This window comes from Cyanistes caeruleus, chromosome 2, assembly GCF_971803275.1.
Source record: "Cyanistes caeruleus chromosome 2, bCyaCae1.hap1.1, whole genome shotgun sequence".
In the NCBI taxonomy this organism is placed as follows: Eukaryota; Metazoa; Chordata; class Aves; order Passeriformes; family Paridae; genus Cyanistes; species Cyanistes caeruleus.
In genome coordinates this window covers 41,184,326-41,199,481 of record NC_141702.1, presented here as the reverse complement: position 1 = coordinate 41,199,481, position 15,156 = coordinate 41,184,326, and the positions used below count along the sequence as shown (strand labels likewise).

Sequence of the window (15,156 nt, the reverse complement as noted above, 5' to 3'; positions counted from 1 at the left end):
GTATATATTTGAAAATTTATTGTATGATAGGAAGGCTTCTTTTAGAGAACAAACAGTTTCACGTTTTCTTCACCTCTGCAACTTAATAAATGTAAGCCAGGCATCAAGCAAAGTATCAGAATTGATGATGTATGGGAAAACTGTCAAAGTACGCACTTTTATAGTACTTTTTTCTGGGGTAATGCTCAAATTCAGCTTTCCTTAATTAATAGTAGGCCATTGTCCTCTTTCCATGGGAGAGTCAAATCAGACATCACCAATTTGATTGGGCTGCCCACATTCCAATTTCCACTTCTACTGCCTTTCCATTCTGTCTTCCAGTTGAAGAGTAGCAAGCCAGCAGAGATTACCCAAACTACTCACTTTTCAGAAAGAGAAAATTTCTCAGGCCTATTGCTCTCACCTTATGGGGTGAGAAAATGGCTAAAATTCTTCTCACAATGGGCCTCTTAAATGTTTCTCCTGGCAGAATGTCACTATGTCTGCTTATGAAATGGGTACATACCTGTTTCTTGACTAAAGATTTTTAGGTACAACTGATGCATACAGTATTAGGAAATTTTATCTTAAACATATTAAATCATTGAATGCACAGTATTTTGTAGGTTAAGGAGATTAATTTCAACTGGTTTATCATTTGCTTAAGGCAACAATCAATAGCAAACAACATGAGGTATAGATAATGGATGATTTTTTTCTTTTGTATATCATTGTTTTAGTATTTACTATATGCAGTCATATAAGATGCTAATTTTTAATACTTCTTTAGCTACAAGAATGCATGTTTGCTTTCTCTTGATTCACACAGAACAGATGGATGCTTGACTGCCTGCTAATCCACAGCTGGAATGGTTTCAGCGGTTTCCACGTTGCTGGGTTAGAGTGGCTTTTCTAGTGGACTGAGAGGGCAGCAAGAGAGGGATATCATTATTCATCAGTATCCCAGTGGGATCACTGCCAGCAGAGATTAATTTTTTCTGTTATGCTTGTAAAACAAGCTCAGGTGGAGTCTCTAATCCTCAGGGCACGGGTGGCAGATCAAGGAAGATGCTACAAAGCTAGTTAATTTTCAGATTCTAGGGGAAACAGAAGCTCTGTTAGATGTATAAATACATGATTGCAAATTTAAGTAGCTCAAATCCAAATGGGATCTTCCTAGACATCTGGTCCTGAAAATCTCTGTTTTCTTTGTCTTTTAAAAGAAGTTCTTAAAACTTTATGCCAGAGGCAAAATATCTTTAATCTCTCTTAATTATCAGTTATCATTCCATTTTTTTTTTAGATACTGATCTTACAGTGTATTTTAGATTAATGTCTTTATTTACGTGTAGGTAAGGCATGGTACGTGTCTTTGTAGGAACGCTGAGTTTACAGTCTTCTCACAAATTTGTATGCAGTGACAATCACCAAGAAAAATTACCACTTGCCATCAAAAAAGGGTTAAATTTGCCTTATTAATATATGGTACATCCTATTTTGGTAGTGGCATGTCCTGTTAAGGTCCACTGTGGTACAAGGGCATTTTTTCCCATGTTATTCTTGGTATCAAACCTGTTGTCATTTGTAACAGAAAAGTTGATGGAACTCAAATCAAGCATCCCAAAACACTCACAAGTTGTCTATTTGTATTGACTACACATATTTTTCCTTTACTTTTTTGTTTCCTTAGTAATTACCCTTCTTTCTCAGCCTTGTAATTACCAGTGTCTTCCATCTGTGTATTTCCTTGTAGCTCTTAAGTTGTTCAAAACATTGGGTTAGATTTTCAGGCAACGTTAATCCACATAGTTACACTGAAATGAGTGGAGATGCGCCAGTTTTTATCAGCAGGGAACTACCCTTATTGAAATTTACTTGCAACAGCTGTCATTTCCTCTTAGAGTTGTGTTTTTTTATTATTATATTAAACTATATTCATTTAAAAGTGCTCAGAGTGAGACCAGTAGCATTGGCTTGCTGAAAAGACATTGTGCATGTATGTAGGCACCTTCCAAGTTTCCCATATATTTCTGCCAGTTTGTATTGTTCTTGTGTTATTCTGGGCTTGAGCCTCTCTTGAACACAGGCTGCTACTCATTTCACCACATGATGACAGGTATTCACGCCTGTGAACTTTTTATTCCCTTTTGTCTCTGGTCACATAGTAGTCTAGATCCGGAATTTAATCCAGTACAAAAATGCAGCAGTGTGCATTTGTGGCTCCCCACTAGGGGACCTGCCACAGGTCAGCAGATTTGAAATTTGGTTTTCAGCACACAGAGCTTTTACAGCTTGCCATTAACATATACAGTACGTAGGGGCCCCGTTTCACATAAAGAATTAGTAGCGCTTACTCCTGTCTCCGTGCAGAGTGGCATTAACTTAATGCAGAGATCTGTTAACTTCTTCCCTGGGTCTGGGCTCTGCACTGAAAGATCCCAATGGAGGATCAAAGCCAAAGATGGAAAATGACTGATCGCTTTCCCAGGGAAAGCTGTGTGCCAGGATTTGTTATTCCAGTTTTTATTGCTATCATCATCTCAGTCAGTAGTTGGGCCAGCTGATTCAGCCAAGCTCAATTTCAAAATGCCGACAGACGTCCAAATGGAACTGAAGTAGAGTTCTCATGACAATGAGACTTTTGAATGTATACTCAGAGACATTTTCCCTGTTTCATGTTAGCAGATTACTGAGTTCATGCACTGAAAAGCTTTTCTGTAATAGTGCAATGCAATTCGTTTCAGTACAGCCAAAACCAGTCAATTTTAAATCTTTCCTATAATATGACTTGAGATTACAGGGAAAGTAAGTTGTGGGTCACTGCCCCATCTAGGTTTTAAGATTAAAGAAAAGGAGCGATGATAAGACATTCAAAATGTGCAGGTTTGAAGCATTCTCACAAGAAGTAATCAGAAAAGTCAGGCATTTTGGAGAGGCAAAAACTCTAATATACTGTTTATAGCAATGAAATGTAGTAATTCTCTCACCTTATGAAATTTCACTTTATAAATTGAATTTGTACTATTCCATTTATATTTATTTGCTGTGGTCAAAGCATCTTATTCTAGGTGAATAATGTGTATTCAGTACCAGATGTTTGCTGTTATTTTTGTCCTAATTTAGTTTCCTTTTGCATTTATGTTTTCGTAAACTGTGCAAGTATTACAGGAATACTTATAAGCAATAATTTAACTTAAAAACCTAAGAGCAAACTAAAGCCACATCTATGAAAGTTGTACAGGCTTAAAACTATGTACCTCTACATTCAGGGAAAATGTATTTTTAGAACTGGTTTTATTAGGACTGCCCAGAAAAAGTAGCAGGGAAATATGACTGTAATCATAACCTTTATGAAATATGGAATGTGAGAGGTAGGACTTAAAATCATGAATTCATTCCTTGTTGTAATGTTTTAGTAAAGTATGTAACTTAAATAGGAAAATTTCCTGAAATAGAATGGTTCTATAAGTAAATTTTTTAACATTTAGTAAGATAATTACAGTGATTTTAGAATAGATATTATCTATTACTGTATCTTCCCCTACACTGAAACTCAGCTTCTCTAATATGCTTAGGAAACTAAAGAAAAAAAAAGGAAAATCAACTTTAAAGTTACGATAGAAGTCCTAGGAATTTCTTTCCCATGTCAAATCATTGTTTCTTTATAATAATCCTCCTCCTCCTGTATGCTAGCATACTTGCATATTCTTTTATAACTCCATGCTGAGGCAGAGGTCTGTAATTTAACTTTGTAGTTTAGAAGTTCCCAGATCTGCCAGGTCACTCTGCTACTGGTAGCTAATATTGCTGACCTCCTATTGCTCTGTGAGCAGTGGCAAAGGTCCTTCAGACTCCTGACCCCTGGTCATCAGGAATGTCATCAGTAGTTTGTAGTTTGGATGTTTTAAGTAAGAGGTGGACTTGTGAAATCTAAGCCCTTTAGGGTGTTTTTAAGTGATCACTCAACTGTTTCATTGCCCTAGGTTGTGCTTTTTATGATGTCTGTAATTGTAAAATTTGTGGAGTTGATCATATGCAGCTATTTAAAAGCAAAAATCAAGCACTTTTCCACTTAAAGTTATGAGAATACAATTAGTATATTGCATATTAACATAATAATATGTTAATTAATAATTAATTACTCTGATCACTAACATGAGAACTAAGAACTGTAAGAACTTTTAACTGGTATGTTCTTATAAACTATTTTTGTGGGTCCCATGACAGAAATAGGCCCATTTTAAATCCTGAATGATAGTTACAAATTAATGTTTAAAACATAATAGATTTGCATAATTGCATGTTGATGGGTTTTACAACTTTCTCTCTTCAACTTATGTGGCCAACTGGAAATTTCCATTGTTTGCTATGTTGAGTCTTAAATCTAGAGACAGAGCCCAGGGCAGCCCAGCTTCACTGTTTTGCTCTTACCCAGTTAATTGGATTAATGTTACACTTAGAATTCATACCTTTTTTTTTTTTCTTTTAATATATGTCATTATCTCTAAAAGTGCATTAAACACTAATTAGATAAAAGATTTTAAAAGTTTCTATTTGTTTTAGAAGATACTGAACAGGTTCTTTTCCTTGGACAATGGTCTCCATCATATGCATCTGTTTCCCTCCTTTTCTGGACGGTGAAGTGTTCTGATGGGGTGTTAAAAAGTGACTGGAGCATTTTCCTATAACCTATGCTGGAGTGGAGGGTTAGGGCAGAGAAAGTGTCCAGTGAGGGTCCCCAGTGCCCTAGAGGGGACCCCCTTTCCCACAGTCAGGGGTGGCTGCTGCCTGGAGGCTGTGCCTCTGACTGCTCCGTGCTCTGTGGCTTTGGGCTGGCACAGGGCTCTGCTCTCTGCCTTTCCTCCCTGACAGCCACCAGGCCTGGGAAGGAAGGCATGGGAAGGCCCCCAAGGGGAAGGAGCTGCACTGCAGAGTTGGCTCTAGTGATGCTGGATGCAGTTTGATGGCACTGCCACATGCATGTGCAGTTGATGGGGAGATGTTGTACAGTGTGTAAAGACAAGGAGTTTATTTGTCTTTAATAATCACATGGTGTCTGTGATTAATGACAGTATCATGTAGCAAATATATGTTAATCTTCCCTGAAAAGTGTTGTTGTGTTCTTTTGAACCATGTTAGCCATTTTTTAAGATCTCTACAAAGCCTCAGCCTGCTCTGTGGTTTAGCAGAGCCTGCAAGCCTGGCCTGAAAATCTGGAGCATTTCTTCTGCAAAGTTTGTCTTAAAAGTTTATTTTTACATGGGTAAAGCAGAGTGAACTGGCAGAAATGTGGGGTTTTTTCCCTTTTAGTCTATAATATGAATTTCGAAAACACATGTCATGTTTGTTCTTAAAACTTATAACTAGTTACATATGTTTGTAAGTGTCTTTTTATTGGAATATTGTCATACCTTTTATATCTAAGAGTAAAAAAAACACCCAAGCATTTGGAAGTTTAAATTATGTCTCATAAAACTGAGACCAAAATGCATACACTTAGAGGCTACCATAAATTCCTTAAAATACGAGTTTTTAATGGAATCACTAACAAAGATAAAATATTCAGAGCAGTAGTTGTAGCAAGTACTTCTCCAATTCTGTTTCTCAATCTACATTACCTTTTGGTATGAGCTGAAAAACCACTTTTAAGTTAGGTTTGGTTTTGGTTATTTTACGTTTTTTTCCCTTTTTTTTAAAGCGCATATTTCCTCACCTTAATTAGTTTCCTGAATATAAGTGTAAACTTGATTATCTTCTAGCTGCCTGTAAGGATTCATCAATGTAAATGTAATGTCTTTTCATATAAATCAAACTCACACTTGAAAATGTGACAATAAAATATGCTATAGATAAGTTAGTTAATTTAAATAATGTTTATAGTATACACTTGTGCCATTGCTTTGTCACATAATATGGTCTCTTTCTCTTGGGAAAATCATTGTCAAAGGAAGATGAGCTTGGGGACTTTAGTTAACTAATTTTTTTGATTTTCCTTATGATATAGGTAATAGAATCAAATTAGATTTCTGTCAGCACATGAGGGGAGATATATATGTATAAAAATAAAATTGGAAATAATTCCAAATGGTTTTAAGTACAGAAGCTCAAATATCCTCAAAGAAAAATTCAGAATTTGTGAATCTGTTATAAGGCAGATGTTACCTAGTTACTCACAAACTATCAGTCCTTGTTATTTCTATATTTTGACCATTCTTCTTTTCTCTGTTCTATATTAGGGGTAAGTAGGTATCACCTAAATGAGGACAAGTACAGGTTGCTTCAAATTTTGTATTCCAGATGCTTCCTATATAGTGTGGCACAATGTGGCAGGTCTGGATGCTGCACTGGAGTACTCTGTATCACTTTGTACAGTGGAACAAAAGACAAAAGCAAATTATACAATAATATTACTGTTGAGATTATATTCGCTTATCCAGTTTTCCAGTGATGAAAATATGGTATTTTACTTGGGAAAATAAGTTGGATATTGGCATACTGTTGTACTTCTGTTAGCAAAAAACTAAAATTCATAATGCATTATTAGTGTTAATTGCAAAACAGCTGTAAAAAACCACACATATTTATTGTATCTTATTCTTCTATTCACAAATGTATGATTTTTGCAGTCCTTCAGCATGTACTTTGACTATTAGAGAAGTTTATGTAATTTAAATCAAGTTTCAGGTAAAGACAATGAAATTACTGTACTAGTTAAAAATGATCCTCGTCTTTTCTCCTTTTCTATGCTAATATTTAATTTTAGTACTAGTCTGCTGCATTTTTTTATACTTTAGTTTAAAAATTGATTTATTTTAATAGAAAAATGTTCTAAGAATGTTTTTCCCTTGTTTCTTTCAACATCAGAAACTTGAAAGAGAGCAAAATATGTTGCAAGTTTATTAAAGTTGAAAATATGGTGTGATTGGGTTCACAGTATCTATATAAAGGAAAGGAACATACAGACAGTCAGTCAATTCTAAGGCAGTTTCAAAAACATTGCTAAAGAAAAGACTACTGGTTCAGCTCTGGAATGTGAGAAACTATTTTTGGTTTGGTTTAGACCCTCACTGTTACAAATTAATCAACTGCTCTTTAAAGTCTAGAACTCATTAACTTTATAAGTTTTACTGTTCCCATGACTGAACTGAACTTAAAATATTCAAGTTTGCTTCAGTAGCTCACCTTGATTCCATTTCTGTCTGTGGTCCACAATATCCTCTTCTCTCTTTTCTCAGAGAAAAGTGGCAAGATGTATTTACTCAAGATGTAAAGTATCTTAGGAGATCTGAAAGTTTATAGCTCAGCTCTCACTATAAATGAGTAATTTCAGCCAAACTTACACTTTTTGTGGGTAGAAAGAAAATCTGGGGGGATTTTAACCCTACATACTCTGCAGAGCACAGTATCACCATGTTGGATACCTTATTTAAGTTTCAGTTTGACTGCTCAAATGCCTGATAGAACCACAAAACTGCAAAAGATATTTTAAAATAGTATGAGTTGTTTCCTTTTAGGACTATTCTAACAGTTCAAATAAAGGGTGATGGTAAGCTGCATATTTGGAGCATGATGTTGTAGACAAGGTTTAAAGATGGTTCTGTGGCTGCTGTTATTCAGGAAACAGAATTCAATTACCAGAATAGCCCTTTGGCCTTGTAAAATGTAACTGTCGAGTTTATGCAGGTCTGTGTGTGACATTTCTCACCAGCAATGCAAGTTACTGTCTCCTGTATGACCACCCTGTATCACATGCAGGTTGAAATATAAGTCTGAGATGACTCCTACACCCTTGAAATGATGCAGCAGTCTCTAATGCCCAAAAGGAGACATTATTGGGAAAGTCCATCACAGAAATGTAGGAGAAGGAGATGTGACATGACTACCAAATGCACAGTTGCAGAACCTGTAGCTAAAATTCCTGGTTATTTCCTGGTATACACCAAGTTATGCTTAACTGTGTAGGTGCTTGTAAACCTATTGTTTGTACATGGGATGCAACAGCTCTTATTTAAGAAGAGAAAAAGGGAAAGTGAAAAATGCACAGCAGTGCTTTGTGGTTTAACTATGAAGCTTGTATTAAGTTTCTTGACTTTAGAATGAAGATTAATTTTTGATGTGTAGTTTGATCTGTTTTCTCACCCATGGAAGTAAGAACCGTGTTCAGATATGAGGTACTAGAACAATATATTTTATATATTGTGTGGAATAGTTGAAGCTACAGCCTTTACAGAACAGATTGAGATTTGCAATGAAAAGGAAAATAAAATGAAAAAATATTGAGTGAACAGCAGGGCCCATTTGAGGTGATTACAAAGGATGTTTCTTTATTCTGTCTTTTCTTATGCAACCTGAAAACAGTAGCAGGGGGTTACAAGCAGAGTTCATCACAAAGTTGTCAATCACTGTCATTTAACGTTTTGCAATGGAAGATGTCTTTATTCAAGGACAGCTGGGCAAATCAGAGAAACAGATTTGCAGTTAGTAGTCTGTCCAGCCTACACTAAGCAAACAAGGACAGGGCAGACATACCGGCCTCTCACATAAAAATATAATGGACTCTGCTGACCTCAGTGCCCTCCATTCAGCTTCATTCTCAGTTGTATAAAAGCTTCACTACCCATTCTCAATTTCCTTTAATTACCTACACCATGCAGATAAGAAAATGAACCTCACTTACTTACAGTCAATGATCACAAACAGGAAATTAAGTAGGCAAGTTGTTTAAAATAAGAGGAGTGTTTTGGATGTAAATAAAACATGTGCTGGGGAAGAATTAGTGAAAATGCATTTTCAGGCATACCAGTCAGTCTGGACTGACTTAGCTGATCCTCCTTCTTTCTGCTACTTTAAACTGCAAAGCAAAACTAAGTAAAAAATCTCCTTGGTAAATATTCTTTAAAATATCTTTGAAGGAGAAGCCAGTTAAATAAAAAGAGTGAAGCAAACATGCAGCCTTCTATAGGGCTTAAAAAGATTGTGACCTTAGGTTCAGAGAATAAATGACCACAGTTTTCACAAGAGATCTAGCAGAGACATCCAGGATTAAGCAGCAGTTGTCTTTATTCAGTCTTCACTTCTAATCTGCAGTTGAGATATGAAATAAATTAATGGCATTCTGATTTTCTTTCCAAACCTTAAATTGTCTAATGGTTACCATTCCTTTTACATTGATATCGCAGTTTAGACTTGCACCATTAAAGAAAATAGAAAGTTTTGTGCTGACAGTTTTCAAGGAGGTAAAAACCAACTTTCCAACTGCTTTTAGGAACTGTCAGAAAAGGTTCTGTGTCTTAGGATATTAATGAGAGGATATGGTTCTTTGTAAGTCAATTAGGTAGTTCAATTAGGTGTTCTAAAATTGCCATTTTTCTTTACCTCACTCTTCACTGGTTACTGTTGTGAATATTTCATTAATATGGATTTGCAGGAAGTCTAATGAAATTGAAGACTAAAATGCAAAATGTTGAATCTATAGTTTAAGAGGAATATAAAACCCTGAACACTTTAATTTAATGGTCTCTGCTAAGCCTGTAGTTTCGAAGACATTGCCCTTCAGGCTCCCCAAATGACTTCTTATTTTATGACAAAAGAAATACACTGTCTTAAGTTACAGATGGAAAAGATATCACATATTATAAAACTCTTACCTTACTTGCAAGTTTTGTAATTTAGAAAGATTGTTCTCACTCCAAATGATACGTACACATGTACATGCACTGCACAGGAGGATTTTGTGGAGGGAAAAATTGCCAATTAAGTCACGAAACTGACTCTTTAGCCTAAATTATAGTTCTTAGGATGTTTCTGTTGAACTTTTTTTCAAAGACAGTGGATTTCCCAAGAGAATTGACATCTCTGCCTAGGATATCAAAACAGTTGTACTTGCTCCTCTCAGCCCCTGTCATGTTGCTACTTATAACTACATTTAGATTACATGTTGGTGGGCAGCTCCTTTTTGCAACAGTGAGAAAATTCTTACACAGCTTTCATTTTGGCATGAATAGCATTAGTACCACTCTGGAACGCAGAGAATGTTTTCACCACCTACTTAAAATTGTGTGCTTTGTTTTGATCACTCATCATCAGTTGCTTAGACACTGACTGCTCAAAATATTGAAAAAATATTTGAAAATAACCATATCAGAGCCATTTCAAAGCTACTGGGTTTTGAGTGCCAAGAGAAAAACTTGAAACCTGAAAACTGAAAATATGAGGTTTTGACTTCTTTATAGCTAACCTTACAATGTTTTTGTGAGCCAATAGGTAGGATACCTGTGGGTATCTACATCTTCTACTATTGAATCCATCCAAAGAATATATTTATGTCATTGCATTTATTTTCCTCTTCTCTAATGTTAGTACCAGCTATGTGGAATGAAAAAAGTTTAGAATCTATAAATGTGTCAATATTTGAGAATATTATATTAGTTATTGTTTTCCTGTGAGTGATTTTGATAAATAAGTACACGTTCTAAACATTTAAATGCTATTTTTGTGTTGAAATCTAACTGTAATAAATTAAATGCCTTTTAATGCCTCAGTAAGCAATAGTAGTTACTCTGAAGTTAATTACAATGATTAACTTTTTCTTTTTTTTTAAGAATGCTGATGAGTACACAGATCTGCCTGTGAGACACAATGAAGATCAGATGAACAGTGAACTGGCCAAACACCTTCCAATTGAAGTCAATCCCCATTCATTTGACAGTTCACACACAAAAACACACCTCTTGCTGCAAGCCCACTTCAGTCATGCCATGCTGCCTTGTCCAGATTATGCAACTGATACAAAGACGGTGCTGGACCAAGCAATCAGAATATGCCAGGTATGACGTATTTCAGTATATAACTCTCGTTGGTTTACTGTTTAGAGTGTTGTCATGTTTTAAATATAGAAGAATCTGAAGATTTCTTGTAATCTTGCAGAGAGCTGTTACCACATGATATTGTAATGCCTTATTTATGGAGGAACTGGATGCCCGTAATGGTTCCTGCTTTACAAAACATAAACAAACTCAGAGTAAAAGACTAGTGCTCTGACTAGAGGCATCTAGTGCCTTATAATGACCTCTGCTTTCTTTGCAACAGCTTTCTATCTCTGTATTGTGGAATGTTGTATGAGAGCCATTCTGGCATGGCGATGGTCCCTGCAGATTGTTATGCTGATATCTAAGAACCTGTCTCCCCTGGGTACTTCTACTTTTCTAGCACCCAAAAGCATTATGCACACATATTAAGCACAAATGTGCTTTGAACACAAATGTGTTTTGAAATATGACTTGGGGTGACATGAAGGGGTTTTCCCTAAGCTTCTCTAGCTAATATAAAGATACCTCTTCTATGTCCCAATTATCACAGAGTCAAAGAGCATGTTTTTAAATGCAGTTTTAAAACTCACCCTGGAGACTTGTGAATTTTTACAGTTGCACAGCAGTTGCAGCCCACAGAAACTAAACTGATCATGGAGAGTACTGGTAACAAGCAATCACATGCACAGCTGCCACCTCAAAAGAATTTTAAAGTAGCAATTGGAGTTTGGGATAGAGTGCTGCCATATCTGAAAAGCTCAGTTACAGTCACAGCAGGAAAGGCGAGCTCTAGCTGTCACAGGAAACAACCAACCCTGTGAGTCTCCTGGGAAGAATTCTTCTCTTTAGCAGAACTGCACAAGGACTCATTCACAAGCTCTTGAAGATCAGGCAGCCTTTAACAAACTACTCTCTTTATGTTTCTGAGTTCAGTATCTGTAAAATAGAGCCACTATTTCTTTCTTCCTACAGTTTTTGTTTGCTCAAATGTTAATGTCCTCAGTGATCTGTTTGTCAACTTTCAGACAGAAGCTTTGCTCTTGTTTGAAGCCTGTTGGCAATATGGTAACTGCAAACATCATTGTGTCAAGCCTGTTCTATGAGAAACTATTAATCAGTGCTCTAGACAGAGGAAAATATTGTGTGCAATTCAGTCCATCAATTTGGATAAGGTTCAACCTTACACTAATAAAAAGAAGCTTAAAATACTAATATCAAAACTGAAGCAAAACTGAAAATAGGTAATGCAAGAAGCAAATAACACCACAGATTTTACTGCTACACAGTCCTAATCTTGGCAACCAGCAGTGCTTGGATGTTAGTCCGTTTCAGATATTTCAAATCAATAAAATCATGGTGCTGAAAATGCAGAAACAGCTATTCTATATATTCAGTTATTAACAGGAAAAAGCATCACTTGCCCAGCTGAGAACATTCCCCTTTGTTTCAAAGAAATCACATACCTAAAGTTCATTTTGATGTGTGTAGAGTAATCATTATGAAGTTAATTACTTATTTGGGGAAAATTTAAATTAAATACTATTTTCAGTAATTATTTTGTTCTGTTTTGCTAAGAAATGTGTTTTCTTAATCCTGCTACTGCATCATATGTATTTCAGAAACAACAATCACTTAGAAATAAAAATAATTCCAAAATATTCAACAGTTCCTTTAAGCTGAAGCAGAGTTCAGAAAAATGCCATTCCATACTCTACCTTGGCACTCCAACCTTCAGTTAACTACTACATAATGTTGTATATACAGTAATGTTTTATAAAAAGAAAAACTTCTTAAAAAAAGAAAAAAAAAAGAAAAAACAAAAAGAAAAAACATGCAAGCACTTTTGTATTTTAAAGTTGGCACATGGTTTACATCTCTCGGGAGATTATTGGTTCCATCTTATTAGTCACGCTTTCCAAAGGGAGGTTAAAGTTCCCAGAATCTAAGCAATAGACAGGGTTACACTTTCAATAGTGGTTGTTACCTTTTTCCTTAGCACTGACCTGCTGATGAACTCTGGGTCAGCAGAGGTAGAAAAAAAAGATGTTAGTTATGAGAAAAGGAACTGAAGCATGGAAGGATCCATTGATGAACAGATTCAGTGGGTGTTGTTCTGTGTGTGTGTGAACACACGCTCGAGCATCATCAAACGTTAAATACACAAATGAGGCAGGAATTGGTTTTTGAGTTATGTTGAATTTTTGTTTATTTACTTACAAATAATTTTAGTGTTGAGGTTGTATAGCTAACCTTCAAACTGTGACCTGAACATAATTTATGTTATTTTTGCTGGTGGATACATGAATAGCAGACTTTTCATATCAGCATTGCTTTTCTGTTACAAGAAAGAAAGGTCTTTCGAAGAACTTTTATAGGTGGTTATACAGCAGGCCTTTATCTCAGCTCCCCTGCACTGCAGATTTGCCATCTCTAGCCATGATGTGTAAGCAAGTCTCTTTTCATCACAGACTATTAAACTTCTCCAATCTTCTGTGGAGTCTTTCACCTGAAACAGCCTTCCGTCCCATGCCTCCTTTCCTATCCTACATGTTTCATTCTTCCTTCCATTCCTCCAATGCCTTCTGGGCTTTTTCACTGCTAGTGGCTTCAGGCTGAGTATTGTTACTGGTCCAGCAGAAAACCATATTAACAGCATTACATAGGTAAAGGTAGCTTTTTTCCAGGTAAGATTCCACTATCCTTTAACAAAAATATTATCCAACAACTCAATTTTTTCTTGGATGTCTTAAAAGTTTTAGCTCTACGATAGAATTCTCTTGTTTATACTTATGATGAAATATTTAAATCAATAGCATTTAACAGAATTTGAGTAGTTATGGTGCTGACTTAATACGGGAATGTAAATTTTAGCATAAAAAAAAAAAAGGAAGAAATATATTCTGTTACAGTTTTCCTATGGTCAGCATTTGTTAGATGTAGGTGGAATTCATAATAGCAAGATAAAATTTAGTATTTATATAGCCAGGATGAAAAGCAGAATCTTTTCCTTTTACTGGAGAAATATGGGGAATAGCTGTATATAACCTTTTGGAATGTGGATGCCTACCTGCTCCCACTCCCATCTCTGTAATGAATGGCCACTGAGGTACTGACTAGGCTGAAGGAAAGCCCCTGCTCTACACTGAAAAGCTCAAGTTAAAATCTAGTTTGTTATCAGTGGCAGGCTCTCATAGATAAAGCACAGAAGGTTCCCATGGCTCAAAAAAAGTGCCACAACTTCCTGTGTGGCCTTGGCCAACTCATTCAATTTTTATTTGCCTCAGATACGTCTAGTACAAATAAGGTAGACAATACATTCTCTTTAAGCCTAGCACTCTCTTTTATTTTTACTGAGAAAAGCTAGAGGTATCATTAAGATGGTGCTGAACACTCCAGTAGCTTCTCAAAATCAAACATGTCTACATTTCTTTCAGGAGAATGAACATTAAATAATAAAAATTCTAATCAAATTGTTTTTCTAACATTTTTATAAAATAGAATTATTATTGTAAAGACAATACTCCACCTTTTTTTCCTATCTTATTTAAGAATATGTGAAACTAAATCTAATCTCCTTTTTTTGCTTTCTTTGTCAAGCCTTATATTTTGTGACTGTGTATTCAGCGATCAGTTCTTATTCTGCTGTTCTAAGACTATTGCCTATATTTGCATTAATTGAAATGGATAATTGAGGCAGTAATACCATCACTCTCAGATTCAGCAGGGCAGTCTCTTCTCAGAAATAATGTAACAGTTGCTGGCTTTGCATTGGAATTGGCCACAAGCCTCCACTTGTAGTATAATCGTTGATAAAATATTTTAAAATTGCCAGGAGTAGAACTGCCATGGAGCTCAGCCCTAACCTTTGAGAAGTGTTTACCTATGGATGTGTTAAACACATCTCAGTAGGGTAGCTGGGCATTGAGAGAGGATGGACATGAAAACAGATTCCAAACTGCAGAAGAAGGACTACTCTGCATGGGAAACATGCCTATCCCTGTAACAAGGACCTTGTAGTGCTATCACTGGTGCTCTGTCTTTCCCCATCATGTTACTCCTTTGGAGAACCTAATTTTGACAGGAAAGAAAAATTCTCTTTGAGTTAAGCACTGAATGTTTCCTTAGCTAGATGGTGATGTTTATAATACTGCTTTAGCCATTCTAAAACAGTTAAAGTCATGTCTGGTCATTTAAACTGCAACTTTTGCTATAGCTCTTATGAGAATCATCTTTGTGTCAGAGTTGTCAAATATTGCACAAATATGCTGCCCAATACAGCTAAGAGCTGGCTTATGTACTAAATACTTGCTGTATGTACAGTACGTACTTACTGTATATACAGACTGTGCTGGTGGTGGCTCCTCAGAAG

General features: G+C 35.9%; 1 protein-coding gene across 7 annotated transcripts in view; it reads left to right on the top strand.

Annotated features, from left to right (window-relative positions):
- The window catches only part of ASCC3 (activating signal cointegrator 1 complex subunit 3), a 252,280-nt gene that overhangs the window by 219,715 nt on the left and 17,409 nt on the right, over positions 1-15,156 (top strand). For all 7 annotated transcript variants that reach the window (XM_086876632.1, XM_086876631.1, XM_086876634.1 and 4 more), the window contains one exon: positions 10,581-10,805. In XM_086876632.1, coding sequence (XP_086732758.1) covers positions 10,581-10,805 — 225 coding nt within the window. The remainder of the gene's footprint in view (positions 1-10,580; positions 10,806-15,156) is intronic.